Source organism: Tasmannia lanceolata, unplaced genomic scaffold, assembly GCF_043159265.1.
Source record: "Tasmannia lanceolata isolate RefF3 unplaced genomic scaffold, GAP_Taslan_0.1 ptg000018l, whole genome shotgun sequence".
NCBI lineage: Eukaryota > Viridiplantae > Streptophyta > Magnoliopsida > Canellales > Winteraceae > Tasmannia > Tasmannia lanceolata.
Window position 1 is genome coordinate 925,101 of NW_027518695.1, and position 15,680 is coordinate 940,780.

A 15,680-nucleotide genomic window follows, 5' to 3' on the forward strand; every position below is an offset into this window, starting at 1 on the left:
AAAGAGGAAGCCAAAAGTAAACACAAGCTAACTTTTGTAAGCAAACAGTACTACCTTGCATATTACATTTGATGTGCTCGTCCAAATTCACAACTCCTGGTTCAGTTGGAATAATTGGCAAAGACACTACAAGGGTACTTATGGTACAATTGTATGCTGCATCAAATTCTTCATCCATTCCATCACCTAAAGCAATTTCCAGAAGCTGAACCATGCTATTCTGTAAGTAGCACCATAACTGTGAGAAACTATAAGCAACCCTGAGGACGATCCATAAAAAAAATGAACATGAAGATAGTATCATTGATAAAAGCGTGCTATTGGCCCCATAAAAGTAATAATTACATTCAAATGATAAATCAAAATTGCATGCAGTGCTTATGAGAGAGCAGTATAATAACTTCTAGATTCATAAGCTTCCAGAGACCAAGTATCGTAATTCTGACACAAAACTAATCTAAGCAAAGGTATACACTCACTAGAAGAGATTTAGTATCTATGCAGCACAATTATCAGGTAAGTGTGGCACAAAAGGATAGAAGAAACCCAGACACAGCAACCAACACTAGATGCGCGTGATGCATCAATACAGACCTGCATAAATTAATGCACAAGTTCATCCTACGAAAGTCCTAAGTTGGCAAATCAAGTCAGGTCATCAAGTCAGACATAGAAAACAAATCAGGCTCAGACAATACTCAATAGTCAATACAGTCTCAATTTGAGCTCAAATGGATCAATCAGAACGATATATTACCCATAAATTTTACGCTTACGGTTACGGCTATTACTATGATGTATATGCTGTTTCGGGCGCTCTATTATAAATGCATCACACTGTTAGGGACACCTCATCCCCATGTGTTTTCTTTTTCTTTTTCACTATTGACAAAATTTCTGTTAAGATTTCACAAAAAGAACCATACTTATGACTTATGAGATCAAAAATATAATTCGATATCCCTATGGCAATGTGCAATTTACCAGTGTCTACATGAGTACAAAAACACCATAGAAATTGGCATAACTTGAAGAGTTAGACTCAGGTTAACTATATATGGGATAAGCTGACCCATAGGACAATTGTGCTCACGATGCATAGAAAACTCTTGCTTTCTTTTTTGTTTGAATGGCAATAAAATTCATTAAAAAAGGACCGAGATGGTCAAATACAAAGAAAGAAGGAAAATAATATGGTACAATAAAACAAAAATGAGTCAAGGGCATAGAAGCACGAAGTGGGAGCGGGGGTGGGGAAGCTTGGGGTCTAGAAGAGTCTAAGGTTGGGAGCGTCGTAGAAGTGTTAATTTAATATCTTCATCAAATGTTTTTCAAAATTCAAGTACATCATAAACTAATAATTTCTAATATAAATCTTTCAAAATTTAAGTACATCCAAAAGTCGTAATTTCTAACTGTCTTCATTTTCATGCCCTTTCCTCATGCTTTCCGAAGATGCATCTGTGCTCGTTCCAATGAAGTACCTTGAACAATTAAAGGAGCTTGACGCAAGTAAGTTGGTGATGGTGGTACTAATGGAGTAATAGGAGTAGGTTGGGAGAGCAGTTTCCATCTCTTCGGGATCGCGCTCACTGGAAGCTCCTTCCCAAGGAGCGCTGAATCGAAGTTCCGAGGCGGGAGCGACACCCTGAGGGAAGATTTATGCTTCTAGGTCAAGGGGGATGAAAATCATAAAGCTCCAAATCTTCCTTCTCGACTCCTCTATCTAGCCTATAAGCCACTCCATTTGCGGAATGCCGCACATGCTGAAAAATGATTGATGTGTCCCCCACCCAATCCTGAATTTCATCAAAGTACTTAGCAGATCTCCAAGGACATGGGTGGAGACCTTTAAGCCAACAGATCACATTCATGGAATCTCCTTCAATGATCACTTTATGAAGACAACTCTCATCAATCAATTTAAACCTTGATACACCGCTTGAACCTCAGCTTCATTTGAGTCTACAATACCAATTGGACCTGCAAAAGCCCTAATCACTCCCCCTTGTTCATTTCTTAGATCCCACCCCCCCCCCCCCCCCCCCCCCAACCCAAAAAAAAAAACACTCGAACAGGATCGGGGTTTCCATAGCTAGATCCATCGAAGTTGAATTTCAATACTAGAGGCTCTCACTCATGGACATACTTCCTCCATCCATTCCACGGGTCATAAGCTGATACAAATCTAAAGCCTGGCAGACTTTTAACCAAAGAAACAACCATGGCCACTACTTTCCAATCCAGGAAAAGGAAACCCTTGGAGTGGCTTTTGAATACTCTAGTATTCCGTTCTTTCCATAGTACCCAAATAGTAGCTAAGAAAGATACATTCCACAATATCTTTTCTTTTTTCTTCCAAGGTGCATCAGACCGACTAAGAAAGACATTCATTAGATTGGCTAGGAAAACCCAAGCAATACCAAATACGATTTTACTCCACACCTCCCTCGCTACTTTGCAGTGAATGAAAATATGGTAGTCTCCCCCGCTTCCATACATATAGTACAATGGTCAACTATCAAAATCTTCCACTCCCTTAGACAGTCCACCATCTGGATACATTCCAATAAGGCCGCCCACCCAAAAGTACATACTCTAGGCGGAGCCTGGATTGACCGGTCTGACTTATGATTCAATCCAATCCAGACCCTCTAACAATTTAACGACCCAATCCAATAGAGCATTGATTTGTACCTTTCCAATGCCGAATTGCCATTTATTCATATTCCTTTGTCAAGTATTTTGTTATAACAGTGGATCATTTTCTATTCCAACTTGATGTCAACATCCATCATCTATAAAACCCTAGAGACCAGGTTTGACATTTCTAGACATGCAAATTATGGAGCACTAGTTTGATGTTTTTTGAAATCAACAATGACTAAAATACACAAATTTACAAAGGGGTTGCACAAACCAATTATATTGTGACATTTAAATAAAAATGTCTATACTACAAGAATCTTCTATGTTTCAGACAAGTAAAGTTTGACAACTGACACAACTGAAACCTGTATATCATTTTCACTGAAACTTCACCATCAATACTTCAGGAAGAGTATCAGTAAGTGCATTAATGCCTAGCTATGTGAACTACTTGGAGACTTCCAGATGTACCCAAATTGTCACTGAAAACATCCCAATATTGCCTAAGCATCAAGAGATATCATGGAACATAGGAGCTGTGTTACTTACCCCAGAGTATAATCGAAAAAGCACTAGCAATTCCTGTTGTAACTTGAAGTGGTTTAATGGCTCATGTCCATTCATTTCTTACAGTTACAAATTCTCCATTCATTTCTGACAGTTACAAATTCTCCATTCATTTCCTGATAGTTACAAATTCTCCATTCATTTCCTGACAGTTACAAATTCCAACAGTTTTATGGTGGAGACATGTCCATTCGTTTTCTATAAATAGCAAACGAATTTCTCATCCAAGGTACGGTTTTCCTTCCGCAGAAAGAGTTATTCTCTGAAAGAAAATTATTTTGATCATTTTTTTTCTATCAAATCAAAATTTTCTCTGAGTTAGTTGATCCAAGTAAATTTTGATTGCATCCAAGTTTGATAGTGCTAATCAAGCCTGGTTGAAAGTGTTGTATCTTGGGAAGCATTGTTCATTATCTGCAAAGCACCGTAGGCAGCAACAAATTGCTTTAAGGAGATTCGGTAAACCTACCTCACTTCCTTATTTGATTTCTTTCAAGATTGTCATTTTGTTTGTATACATGGTACTCTTACTCTTTTGTTCCGGGTTGTGGAACAAGTTTCAACTTTATTAATCATACTTAAATCTCATTAACAATTCTTCTGTACATTCCAATTTTATTATTGGTTTACAACAAATAGTGTGATAACAACATTCTTAAAGCGATTTTGTTCTAACTGTTTGTTAGGTTTATAGGAGAATTGAAATGGCGGGAATCTTTGATGACTTGCCGGATATCCAGAACTTGAATGTCGGAGAGGACATTTGCAAATAATGGAAGTGTTCCAGTGGTCAATCCGGCCAACAACAATGGAGCGCCTGGTAACAATGCAACTAATGCTACAAGTCTTCATACTGAGACCACAAATGGTGGCGCGGGTTCAAGCCGCACGGCTTTTGGACCCGGAATTGGTTTTACCAATACAGGTTTTATGCCTTTTGGTTCTGCTGTTGGAGGGATGGTTCCACAAACCATTCCTCGTGTGGTGATGCCAAATCCACCAAATGAGAAGCCAGAAAAATTTACTGGCGTTGGGTTCAAATAGTGGCAACATAAAATGTACTTCTATCTGACCACTCTGAACCTTGTGAAGTTTTTGTCGGAGGTGTGCCCCGATATTGTCTCCTAATGAGCATGATGTCACAACGCTTGCGGCCTGGAGGCTTGGAAACATGGTGATTTCCTTTGCCGTAACCAAGGTTTAAAATTTCAGTTTCGGTGCCGGTTTCGGACCTTGAAATTTCGAAATTCCGGTTGAAATCTGGTACAAAACCCGAAAACAATATTTTATTCATTATTAAATTTCGGTCAAAATTTCGGTGAAATATTAAATTAATATTAAAAAAACAGATATTTTGGGTCAAATTTTGGAAAACCCAAAATTTCGGCCGAAATAAATGACCGTTTTGGTTTTGATTGATTTAGGTGTCGGTCTCCACCGAAATCCGATTTTTCGGATTTCAGTCGAAATTTAAAACCATGGCCGTAACTACATTCTCAATTGTTTGGCTAACAATTCATATGCTGTTTATAGCAGTTTTGAAACAGCCAAGCAATTGTGGGAGTCCTTGGAGAAGAAATACAAAACCGAGGATGCTGGCACAAAGAAGCATATCGTTGCCAAATTTCTGGACTTCAAGATGGTTGATTAAAAATCAGTCATTAGTCAAGTTCAAGATTTGCAAATCATTTTGCATGACATCCATGCTGAGAAAATAACTTTGAGTGAGTCATTTCAAGTGACGGTTGGGATTGAGAAGCTGCCATCTGCTTGGTTAGACTTCAAGAATTACTTGAAGCACAAGCGCATGGAGATGAATCTAGAAGATCTCATTCTTCGGTTGAGAATCGAAGAAGATAACAAGAGGGCAACAAACCCTTATAAAGAACCAAAGGCAAACATTGTTGAATCTTGCAAACCCAAAAATGATGTGAAGAGGAAGAGGCTTGGCCAAGACAGAAGAAGAAGTTCCAAGGCAATTGTTACGTCTGTAACAAGCCTGGCCACCGGGCTAAAGATTGCAGAAAGCATCCGAAACAGGGCAAGGGCAAATAATCCAAATAAGCAAATCTGACTGAGCAAGAAGATGATGAGAAGTTTGTTGTTATGGTGATGTTAGAAGTATGCTTGGTGTCTAACACCAAGGACTGGTTTGTCGATACCGGTGCCGCAAATCACATTTGTGTCGATAAACACTTGTTCTCATCCTATAAAGAGGCTGAAGAAGGATAGAAGGTTTACATGGCGAACTCTGATTCAGCAAACATTGTTAGAAAGGGAAGCGTGGTCCTGAAGTTTACTTCTGGAAAGGAGCTTACCTTGAAGAATGTGTTGCATGTTCCAAAAATAAGGAAGAATCTAATTTCTGGCCCCATACTTGTCAAGAAGGGGTTCAAAATTGTATTTGAATTTGGCAAATTTGTACTCTCTAAGGTGGGGATGTACGTGGGGAAGGGGTACTTATGTGGTGATTTGTCCAAAGCCAATGTGGTTGTTTACGAACAAGTTTATGTACCCAAATTCTATTTTCAATAAAGATAAAAATTCAGTTTACATGGTTGTATTTCCTTTTCTATGGCATGGTAGATTAGGGCATGTAAATTATGGAACTATGAAAAAGATAGCCAACCGAATACAAGTGTAAAATTTGTGTTGAAGCTAAGTTTGCTAAGAAACCTTTCAACTCAATTGAAAGGAAATCTGAACCTCTACAACTAATCCATAGTAATCTATGTGATTTAAAGTTTGTGCAAAGTAGAGGTAGAAAGAAGTACTTCATCACGCTTGTAGATGATTGTACTCGATTTTACTACGTTTATTTGTTAACTAACAAAGATGAGGCTTTAAGCACGTTTATCAAGTATAAAAATGAGGTTGCGACTCAACTTGATAAAAAGATCAAGGTGCTTAGGTCTGATAGAGGAGGAGAATATGAGTCTTCTGAATTTGAGAAAGTATGTGCAAATTTAGGAATAATTCACCAAACTACTGCACCATACACTCCGCAACAAAATAGTGTTGCTGAACGAAAGAACCGAACATTAAAAGAGATAGTCAATGCCATGCTTATGAGTTCGGGTTTACCTCAGAACTTATGGGGGGGAAGCAGTACAAACTACAAACAGTATTCTTAATAGAGTGCCCCACAGGAAAACATGTAAAATTCCATATGAGTTATGGAAAGGTAGGGCTCCATCCCTTAACTTTTAAAAGTGTGGGGGTGTCTTGCAAAAGTAGCAGTCCCTCCTCCAAAACAGATTCGTCTGGGCCCTAAGACTGTTGATTGTATTTTCATCGGCTATGCTCAAAATAGCAATGCTTACAGATTTTTTGTTCACAAATCTGAAATAAGCAATATTCATGTTAATACAATCATGGAAACAAGAGATGCTGAACTCTTTGAGGATATATATTCTGCAAAGAAAGATCAAGGGGAACTTTCTCATAAAAGATCAAAAGAATCTAATTCTGAGAATGAGGAAGTCGAGGCAAATGAGCCCGAACTTCGAAGGAGCAAGAGATCAAGAACTGAAAAGTCCTTTGGTCCTGAATTTCTAACATACATGTTGGAAAGTGAACCTCAAACATTTAAAGAGGCTATGTCAACTCCAGATGCTCCTTTCTGGAAAGAAGCTGTAGACAGCGAAATAGATTATATCCTAAGTAATCATTCTGTTGTAACTTGAAGTGATTTAATGGCTCATGTCCATTCATTTCCTGACAGTTACAAATTCTCCATTCATTTCCTGATAGTTACAAATTCCAACAGTTTTTTGGTGAAGACATGTCCATTTGTTTTTTATAAATAGCGAACGAATTTCTCATCCAAGGTACGGTTTTCCCTCTCCAGAAAGAGTTATTCTTTGAAGAAAACTATTTTGATCATCTTTTTTATATCAAATCAAAATTTTTCTCTGAGTATGTTGATCCAAGTAAATTTCGATTGCGTCCAAGTTTGATAGTGCTAATCAAGCCTGGTTGGAAGTGTTGTATCTTGGGAAGCATTGTTCATCACCGTAGGCAGGAACAAATCGCTTTAAGGAGATTCGGTAAACCGTACCTCACTTCCTCATTTGATTTCTTTCAAGATTGTCATTTTGTTTATACCTTTCAAAAAAATTGTCATTTTGTTTATATACACGGTACTCTTACTCTTTTGTTCCGGGTTGTGGAACAAGTTTCAACTTTATTAATCATACTTAAATCTCATTAACAATTCTTCTATACATTCCAATTTTATTATTGGTTTACAACAAATAGTGTGATAACAACAATTCCAGCTTACGATGCATGAAGTTCCGAGTCTTCTGATGTGTTAGACTACCAGACATAAAGTATGTCTTCATGAAATCTCTAGATGACCACAGCAAAATTGGTTTATCGATTTAAAACAAAGACCCATGTATACAAATGTCTAACTTATGAAAATGTCTCTACGCATGCACATTGCGATAGACCTGCATTGCAATGTTTAAAGAAATGCCAATTGGCATACCTAAAATAGGTATCTCAGTATCATTTAAAAAATGAAGTATTTCACTAGAATAAACCAAACGAACGAAACTCTAAGTGTGATACTAGGTCCCATAATTGCTGGATTCTCAGAAAAAAAAAGTTGTGATTCATCACAATAAATAGAAATTCTTAAAACTTCTCTCGAACGAGTAATTCACATCCATTTCAAAAAACAAGTAATTCACATAGAAATCTCAAATAGTCAAACCTGCACATCCAAATCATCTTTGCCAAACACCGATCTCTCCAGATAACAAGTACAGAACTCCAAGGACAGTTCGATGATTGCAACAATTACCGGTTCTGCATGCTCAACTGTTGATAATCATCAAATAAGAACATCAAGAACAAGATAATTAAGTACACAAATCCGCACAAAACCCTAAACCTTTCTAATTAAAAATAATAATAATAATAATAAGATACTGCCTCTGATCATTAAAAAAAAGGAGATTTTACAAAGAAAACGAAAAGGATTGAATACCTGATTGAGAAAGAGTTGCAGAGACAATGAATTTCGCAATCGTGACCACTGTTAGAATCTGAGACCGGTCCCAGCTCTCAAACCCTAATTTTCCATCCCCGATCTCCTCGATTCCTCGTTGGAGGATCGAATACAAGCTCTTTAAGCCTGTTTTAACCGAATCTGACCTAAATCTCTTTGAAAGATCTTTCGGAGACTTTTCTTGGCGGAAAAGCTGGATGATTTTGGCGATCTCGTCGGCCATGACTGAAAGCTTGTCTTGATCAGTACATGTAGAGGCTTCGATCGGATATGGAGACTAATGGCCTAAAAATCGCCCTAGATTTACAGAGAATTTTGCAGAGGTTTAAGAAGAGAATTTAGAGAACTCAGAGGAGAAATAAAATGAAAATGAAAATGAAAAGAAAATGTTTAGGCTGCTTTCTTTATACGCCATGTCTCATGTATTTATACTGTCTTATTTTTGCTTTTCCCTCTTTAGCTTTTCTTTTTCTCTCTCTGATATTTCAACCCCTGATTTCTGGTACCTTCCACCCTTAATTTTAAATTTTCTAATAACCCGACTAAGAAGAAAGGGTGGAGGGTACTAATATAAAAGGCTGCAAATATTAGCTTTCTATTTTTTCTTTTGCTTGCTTTTCCGCCTCTTGACTTCATTTTCACCGCCCCTTTACTCTTTAGAATGGGAAAAGTTGAGTAGCCATATGTTCATTTGGGACTTAATATGGCCCAAAGCTTAACAAACTCCGAATGTACGTCCTTGGATATGTTCCTTCCCTCTGAACATCTATAATAAAAAGAAATTAATTTTTATGCTCCATCCTTAAATACACTTTTGACCCCATTTACTTGATCGAATACACTGATCCGAACAACAATCATAAGTCTGCCCAAATCTTATTGAGAAGAACTCAATCCACATGAAACTAAGTCCTTAAACCATCAATTCTCGTTCAAAGCAGTAAAATGCTAAATGATAGAAATTAAAAGAAAGAAACAAAGTCATGTTTTGAATGCCTTCTACAATTCAATAAATTACCATGAAATCAAGGAATGCTTCTTTGATTCGATATAAAAAACGGATAACACTTCCCAAACGAGATTTAGTTACGAAAATAACGACGAAGGTGAAATTGACAACGATTTGCTCATTTCCTTAGTATTTTTGCATTTTATGGGGATTTGAGCTCACTTCCTTGTCTTCCTGCGGGGGTGTGTCACAACATAGGGTTTGGTCCCTTTTTCAATACGAAATCCCGTTTTGCTAGCAGCCCTCTAAAAAAATTTTAGGGAATCAAGGAATGTGTTTTGTGGTTCATTAGCATATTACCATGGAGAGTGTGAGGGGCAATTCTTCAGTGTCCTTACATTTTAACATTTTGGGCATGGTTGGCAACCATGAAAAAAAGGGAAATGATAAATGCGCCCCTTTTCATTACTTGGGACACCCAGGTGCAGTGTACAATGGCAATCAGGTCCCTTTAATCCTTCCCATGTAATGTATAGCTGCTTCTACGCAGACATAGATAAAGTTCATCTGGGTATCCCAAGTAATGAAAAGGGCGCATTTATCATTTCCCAAAAAAAAAACATGGTATATTTGTTTACCACAGGTGAGGGATGGGTAGAGAGGGCGGGTCGAAGAGAGATTTTGAGAACGCCTCAAATGAGGAGAGCAAGCTTGGGGTTGGTAAACAAAGAAAAAAAAACTGATTTTTTTTGTAGTAAAATATTCATCAGAGAGGAGATTAATACCAAATGAGAGAACATAAAGCAGATGAAACAACACAAAACATCAAACTAAACACCATCAAGGAGGCAAGAAATAAAAAATAGCGAGGCTATCCCTTTCAACCTCCATCCGAGTTAACCAATCAACATCAGATTAACAGATATCACAGATGCACCCTCTAGTCAACATGTGTGTGAATCTCCAAGGATAAGGCTGACTCCCTTTCATCGACCTGACTCCCTGCTCTCAATAATCTTTATGCCTTATGAGACTGCTCTAACCCCAGCTTCAATATTTGAGTTTGTGATTCCAATTGGGTCAGAGAAAGCTGCCTACACCCCTCTCATCCTTAAGAATGTCGCCCACCCCAGTTGGCCCTAGTTTACCTAAGCTCGAGCTAGCCAATAAAGTTTAACCTCAACAAACCATGGTCTAGGAGTTCCTAGCTTGGCGTAGGGATGTGAACCCCACTCCACTTATACAAACCTCTTTCCGCCCCCTCCCAAGACCGTAACATGAGGTGAACCTGAAGCTTAGAAGGGTCTTTACCCAAGATATAGTTAATGCGTAGCACCGCTCTATAAAATTCTCCAATAAATACTCAAGCATTTCTTTCACTCCATATCACCCGTGGCATAGCCATTAACACCACTCTATAAAATTCATCCTATTTTCTGGCCAAGGAACGAAGAGCCAACCTTCCAAACGACTGAGAAATCGTAGTGGCTCCCAAATCTCCTTAGGACCTGGCTTCAAAAAGCACAGAAAGCACAATAGTCGGCAATGATCATCTCACAATTTCTAAGATAGTCTACCATGAGAATCTTATTAAGTAGAGGAGTCCAGTTAGATGTACATACCTTGGGAGGAGCGGGTATACTCCCATACTTTGGCTATATGTGAAGGGAGGAGGTTCATGTGCAATGTAGTGGTAAAATGATTTGACACTGAAAGTCTCAGCCAGTTCGTCGTCTCTAGTCTTCTTTATATAGCAGGGTGCCAATATCTCCATCAATGAGGGGCTACCTGGACAATCTCCTTCTCAAAAAAGTTCTGTCTGAAGCTGATGTTCCACGATAACCTCCCCTCAACCATATGTTAGCAGTCAACTATGAATGCATCCTTAGCAATAGTCACCGGCCCTGTAAAACTTTGGGAACATCTCCACTAATGATGTCTTGCCACACTATATATCATGCCAAATTCTTACCCCATGAGGCCATGACCCATCGCTCTTTTAGACTTCGAATTTGCTCGTTGAATTTGTACTTTTGTATCAGAATTTCCTCCACAAAGTCAATTTGTTGAACCTGTAAATGTCATCAGTTATCCAATGCCCTGATATTGTGTTTTCCCTGCTTTCCAACCCCATCGTGTGCTCTCCTAACTCACCACGCCGCAAATATCTCTCTCTCTCTCTCACTCACTCTTGCCTCTTTGCACATGCCTTACATTAGGTAAACAAATATTCCATGATTTTTCTCATAGTTGCCAATCATGCCCTTGGTTTTAAGCATTTGAATTTTAAGAGAGAAATACAGTGGGCCCATCTCTATAGTTTCTATTCAAGTAAGGGGTGCAACTCGGGTCGGGTTGAGGCCAACCCTAACCCAACCCGAGATTGCATTCTCTCAACCCTAACCCAACCCGAGCCTCGGGTTGAGGATGGTCAACCCTAACCCAACCCGCCTCCAAATCGGGTCGGGTTGGGTTGGGTTGGGTTGAGTCAGGTTCATCTCGGACCAAATAGAAAAATACAAGGAAAAAAAGCATAAACCTAAAAAGAGAGGAGAAAACTAGAGGACAAAGGTAAGGTTTGGTCTGGTCGGGTTGCCAAGGACTCAACCCTGACCCAACCCGAAATTAAATCGGGCTGGCTTTTTCCCAACTCTGACCCAGCCCAACCCGAGAAAATGCCAACCCAACCCGAGCCAAAATCGGATTGAACCTGTCGGGTTCGGGTTGAGCCCGACCCAAGTTGCACCCCTAGCTATATTCAAGCACCAATAACAAAACAATGTTGGACAGTCTACATGGTTGGTGCATCAGGATATTATTACAGTCAAGGCCAACAAGAAAGCACTACAGTAAGGTATGATCATTGAGAGAACAATAAAAAATAAAAACCAAGTTCCAGAAAAATAATTCCAAGTAGTAGTAGTAGTAGTAGTAATAATAATAATAGTGTTTCTGAGATAGAGCCATGGTTTTAAATTTTGTTTGAAATCAAAATTTTTGGATTTCTCCGAAACTGAAATTGGCGAAACGTACCAAATTTTGACCAAAATTTCGAAAATTTCATCATTTTTGGTGAAATTTGGAAAAAAAAATATTAAATTTTTATTCCTTTCCCAAATTTCAGCTGACATTACCAAAATTTTGGTTGAAATTTCAGCCCAAAAAATCGACATTTCGAGTGTCTTTACCGAATTTCGGCCAAAATTTCAGTTTTGGCTAGGTCCGAAATTTATGCCGAAACCGAAATTTCAAACCATGGCTAGAGCTCAGATACGAGTGTTGGCCCACATTGTTGGGGGATCCAAAGCATTCATTTGGCAACCCCTATAATGGATAGAGTGTCCGCAAAAATAAGCTCCATTGGGTCATCCTAACCCTTCCATTTGTGGAGGAAAAAATGGGCAGATTTGTGGAGAAACAGGTGCCTGTTCATTTTTCCCTCCACAAATGGAAGGGTTAGGATGATCCTATGGACCTGATTTTTTATACATGATAGAGCCTTTTAAATGAATGCTTTGGATCCCCCCAAAAAACATGGGCCCAAATGAGTTTTTGACGCTCGAGCTCAGAAACACTATCCTCTAATAATAATAATAATAAAAAAAAAAAAATTGATTGCATTCCAACTTAAATGATTTCAACCATTACCCAAAGCACAACTCTTGGGATCTCTGCAGAATAAACACAGGGACAGTGTAGGAAATGAAACTATTTATGAGAAATTTCACACAAAAATATATTATTTTGATGAGCATGGATAAACAGAAGCATTCAGAATCTACAACAAAGAAGAGATAACCTCCAACCCCGACGCTTCCAAAAATGCCTGCAGTCAGCTTTCACCATTTTCACGGGACTGTTGTTCCACTCCGAGGTTTATCTGTAGATTCCGGTAATCAGAAAAACCTCTCAGTTAACCATTTAGATATCTGGAAAAAGATAGCCAGATAAATGGACAAGAAGACATGAAACTATAGGAATGAAATTCACCAAGAAGCGAATTATGAAGATTGAAAGGAAAAACGTTAGGGGAAATGAGCATACATTGTGGTTCTAGTTGCTTTTTCCTGTTCAATGTATCATTGAATAAACAAAATCTGCTTAATTATCATAAGATCTCCTATCAATTCTTCCTAGAAGACACGAACCATATCATTGAACTCTGGGATTTGATTTCATTGCTAGCCATTGAATTTAGCAAAAGAATATTATATTGTTTTGTCTGATAAGCTTTGGTGTTTTAGCATTTATTCTTACTTCGTCCGACTCTTTTAAAAAAACATAACTGTCAGTTTCATACTTACACTAAGGACCGTTTGGATACATGGATTTTATAATCCAGGAGCCTAAAATCATGGATTTTACAAACTAGTACCTGGATTATATAAACTCAAACCTGGGTTTTACTTCAGCTTATAAAATCCAGGAAGTTACAATCCTGGATTATAAAATCATTGTATCCAAACCGAATGTACATTGCTCTCATGAAATTTCGTAGCTTTTGAGGAATCAAATTTGGCACAGTAGCTACTTTTATTAGCAAGTGCAAATGTTCGCAATTGAAAAACCTCTTGACTAATTAGATTAGAAATAGCACGAGGGTACAAGAGAAACATATCTAATATGGCTTTTATAAGTATAACACATAAGTGATGCGTAGAACTTGAATACTCCATTACAGTAAATTAACCTCTCTCTCTCTCTGTGTGTTTAAGACACACATTCAATTTTGGGTTTATATTATTAGTCTGTTGGGACATGAGCAGAACTCCCCCGTAAAAGCTAGCGTTTAATTGAAGGGTGCCAAGTCCTCATAAGCCCACCCACACCCATTCACTTTTCCGATGTGGGATATTTGCTTTCGCATAGACCCCACAACATTGTCCAATGCAACCATGTTTGGCTAATTTTGATTAACCTCCACACCCGAGGATAAGGTTGATTAATCTTTAGTTTTAACCATCCGTTTCTAGGCTACTATTTAGTAGGCTGCAGTTTTTAATCCTTTTCGTAGCTTATTTCTTTGCAAAGAATGAAACAAAATGGAGAATGGTGTTCGGCAGACCCGCTCTGCCTGTTTCTCCCATTTCTGACTTTGAGTAACTTTTGGAGAAGATTTGCACTTATTCTTTTAGAATGAATCGGAGTCGCTCCACACGATTCTGTTCTGCCCATTTCATACTCTTTGAAAACCCAAAAAATGAGAAGCGCTGTAGAACACGAGCTAGATCCTCTTTGGATTGCACGAATTCTCTAAAAAAGAAAAAATATTTCTAAAATTTCCTACTTCTTTTACACACACAAAAAAAAAGACGACTTGAGCAAATCATATACAATTTCTATTCAGAGGGACCTTCAATTTACAATGATATACCTCTAAGTTATTGAAAATCATACCATTTCCCTCTAAATTAGGGCGCCAATATCCCCCCTGACGGCTGGCTAACGTTTTCCCACAATTTGACCGGTCTCTCTCTCTCTCTCTCTCTCTCTCTCTCTCTCTCCACACACACAACAGGAACAGTTGGTGGGCCCAATAGAAACAGTTGGTGGAATGGTGGGCCCATCTTTGAACAACGTAGGCCCCGCCCATACCACACCATAGGATAATCCAAACCGTCCATTTGAATGGCCATAAACGTAAATAGGTTGCGTCCCAAAATATTATTTCCATAGGCTGATCCTAGCCCTCCGATCTAAATAGAAACTACATCTTATGCAACCTCTATAGATTGTAGGGTTGTGATCATCCTACATAAATGATTTTTGGGGCACAACCTATTTACATTGTGGCCCATCAAATGGACGGCTCAGATCGTCCTATGGTCTGGACGGTACACTTCATTTTCAAAAATATGGGTGGGGCCTAAATTAGTACGAACCACACCATAGGATGATCCAAACCATGGATGGCTTGGATCATCCTATGTTGTGGACGGTACGCTTCAATCTGAAAAATATCGGTGGGGCCTACCTTTGGGCCTTAATGTTAGTGTACGACCAACTCCATAGGATTATCCAAACCATGGACGGCTTGGATCATCCTATGTTGTGGACGGGCCTTAATGTTACTGTACGACCACAGGATGATCCAAACCATTCATTTGATGTGCCAACCATTTTGGGGACACAACCTATTTACGTTATGGCCCATCAAATGGACGGCTCGGATCATCCTATGGTCTGGACGGTACACTTCATTTTCAAAAATACGGGTGGGGCCTAAATTGGGCCTTAATGTTGCTGTACGAACCACACCATAGGATGATCCAAACCATGGACGGCTCGGATCATGCTATGTTGTGGACGGTACGCTTCAATTTGAAAAAAATATCGGTGGGGCCTTAATGTTACTATACGACCAACTCCATAGGATTATCCAAACCATGGACAGCTTGGATCGTCCTATGTTGTGGACGGGCCCTAATGTTACTTTAGGACCAACTCCATAGAATGATCCGAAGTTGAAGTACTTGGTAGGAGAGATTTAATGTC

The 15,680-nt window shown here is 38.7% G+C and overlaps 1 protein-coding gene across 1 annotated transcript in view; it reads right to left on the reverse strand.

Moving 5' to 3' along the window:
* Window positions 1–8,638, reverse strand: part of BIG (auxin transport protein (BIG)) — a 30,336-nt gene extending 21,698 nt beyond the window's left edge. Inside the window, exons 1-3 of the mRNA XM_077358366.1 lie at window positions 8,216–8,638; window positions 7,940–8,046; window positions 55–220 (exon numbers count right to left, since the gene is read on the reverse strand). Coding sequence (XP_077214481.1) covers window positions 55–220; window positions 7,940–8,046; window positions 8,216–8,459 — 517 coding nt within the window. The 5' untranslated portion in view covers window positions 8,460–8,638. The remainder of the gene's footprint in view (window positions 1–54; window positions 221–7,939; window positions 8,047–8,215) is intronic.
* Between the last annotated feature and the right edge of the window lie 7,042 nt (window positions 8,639–15,680).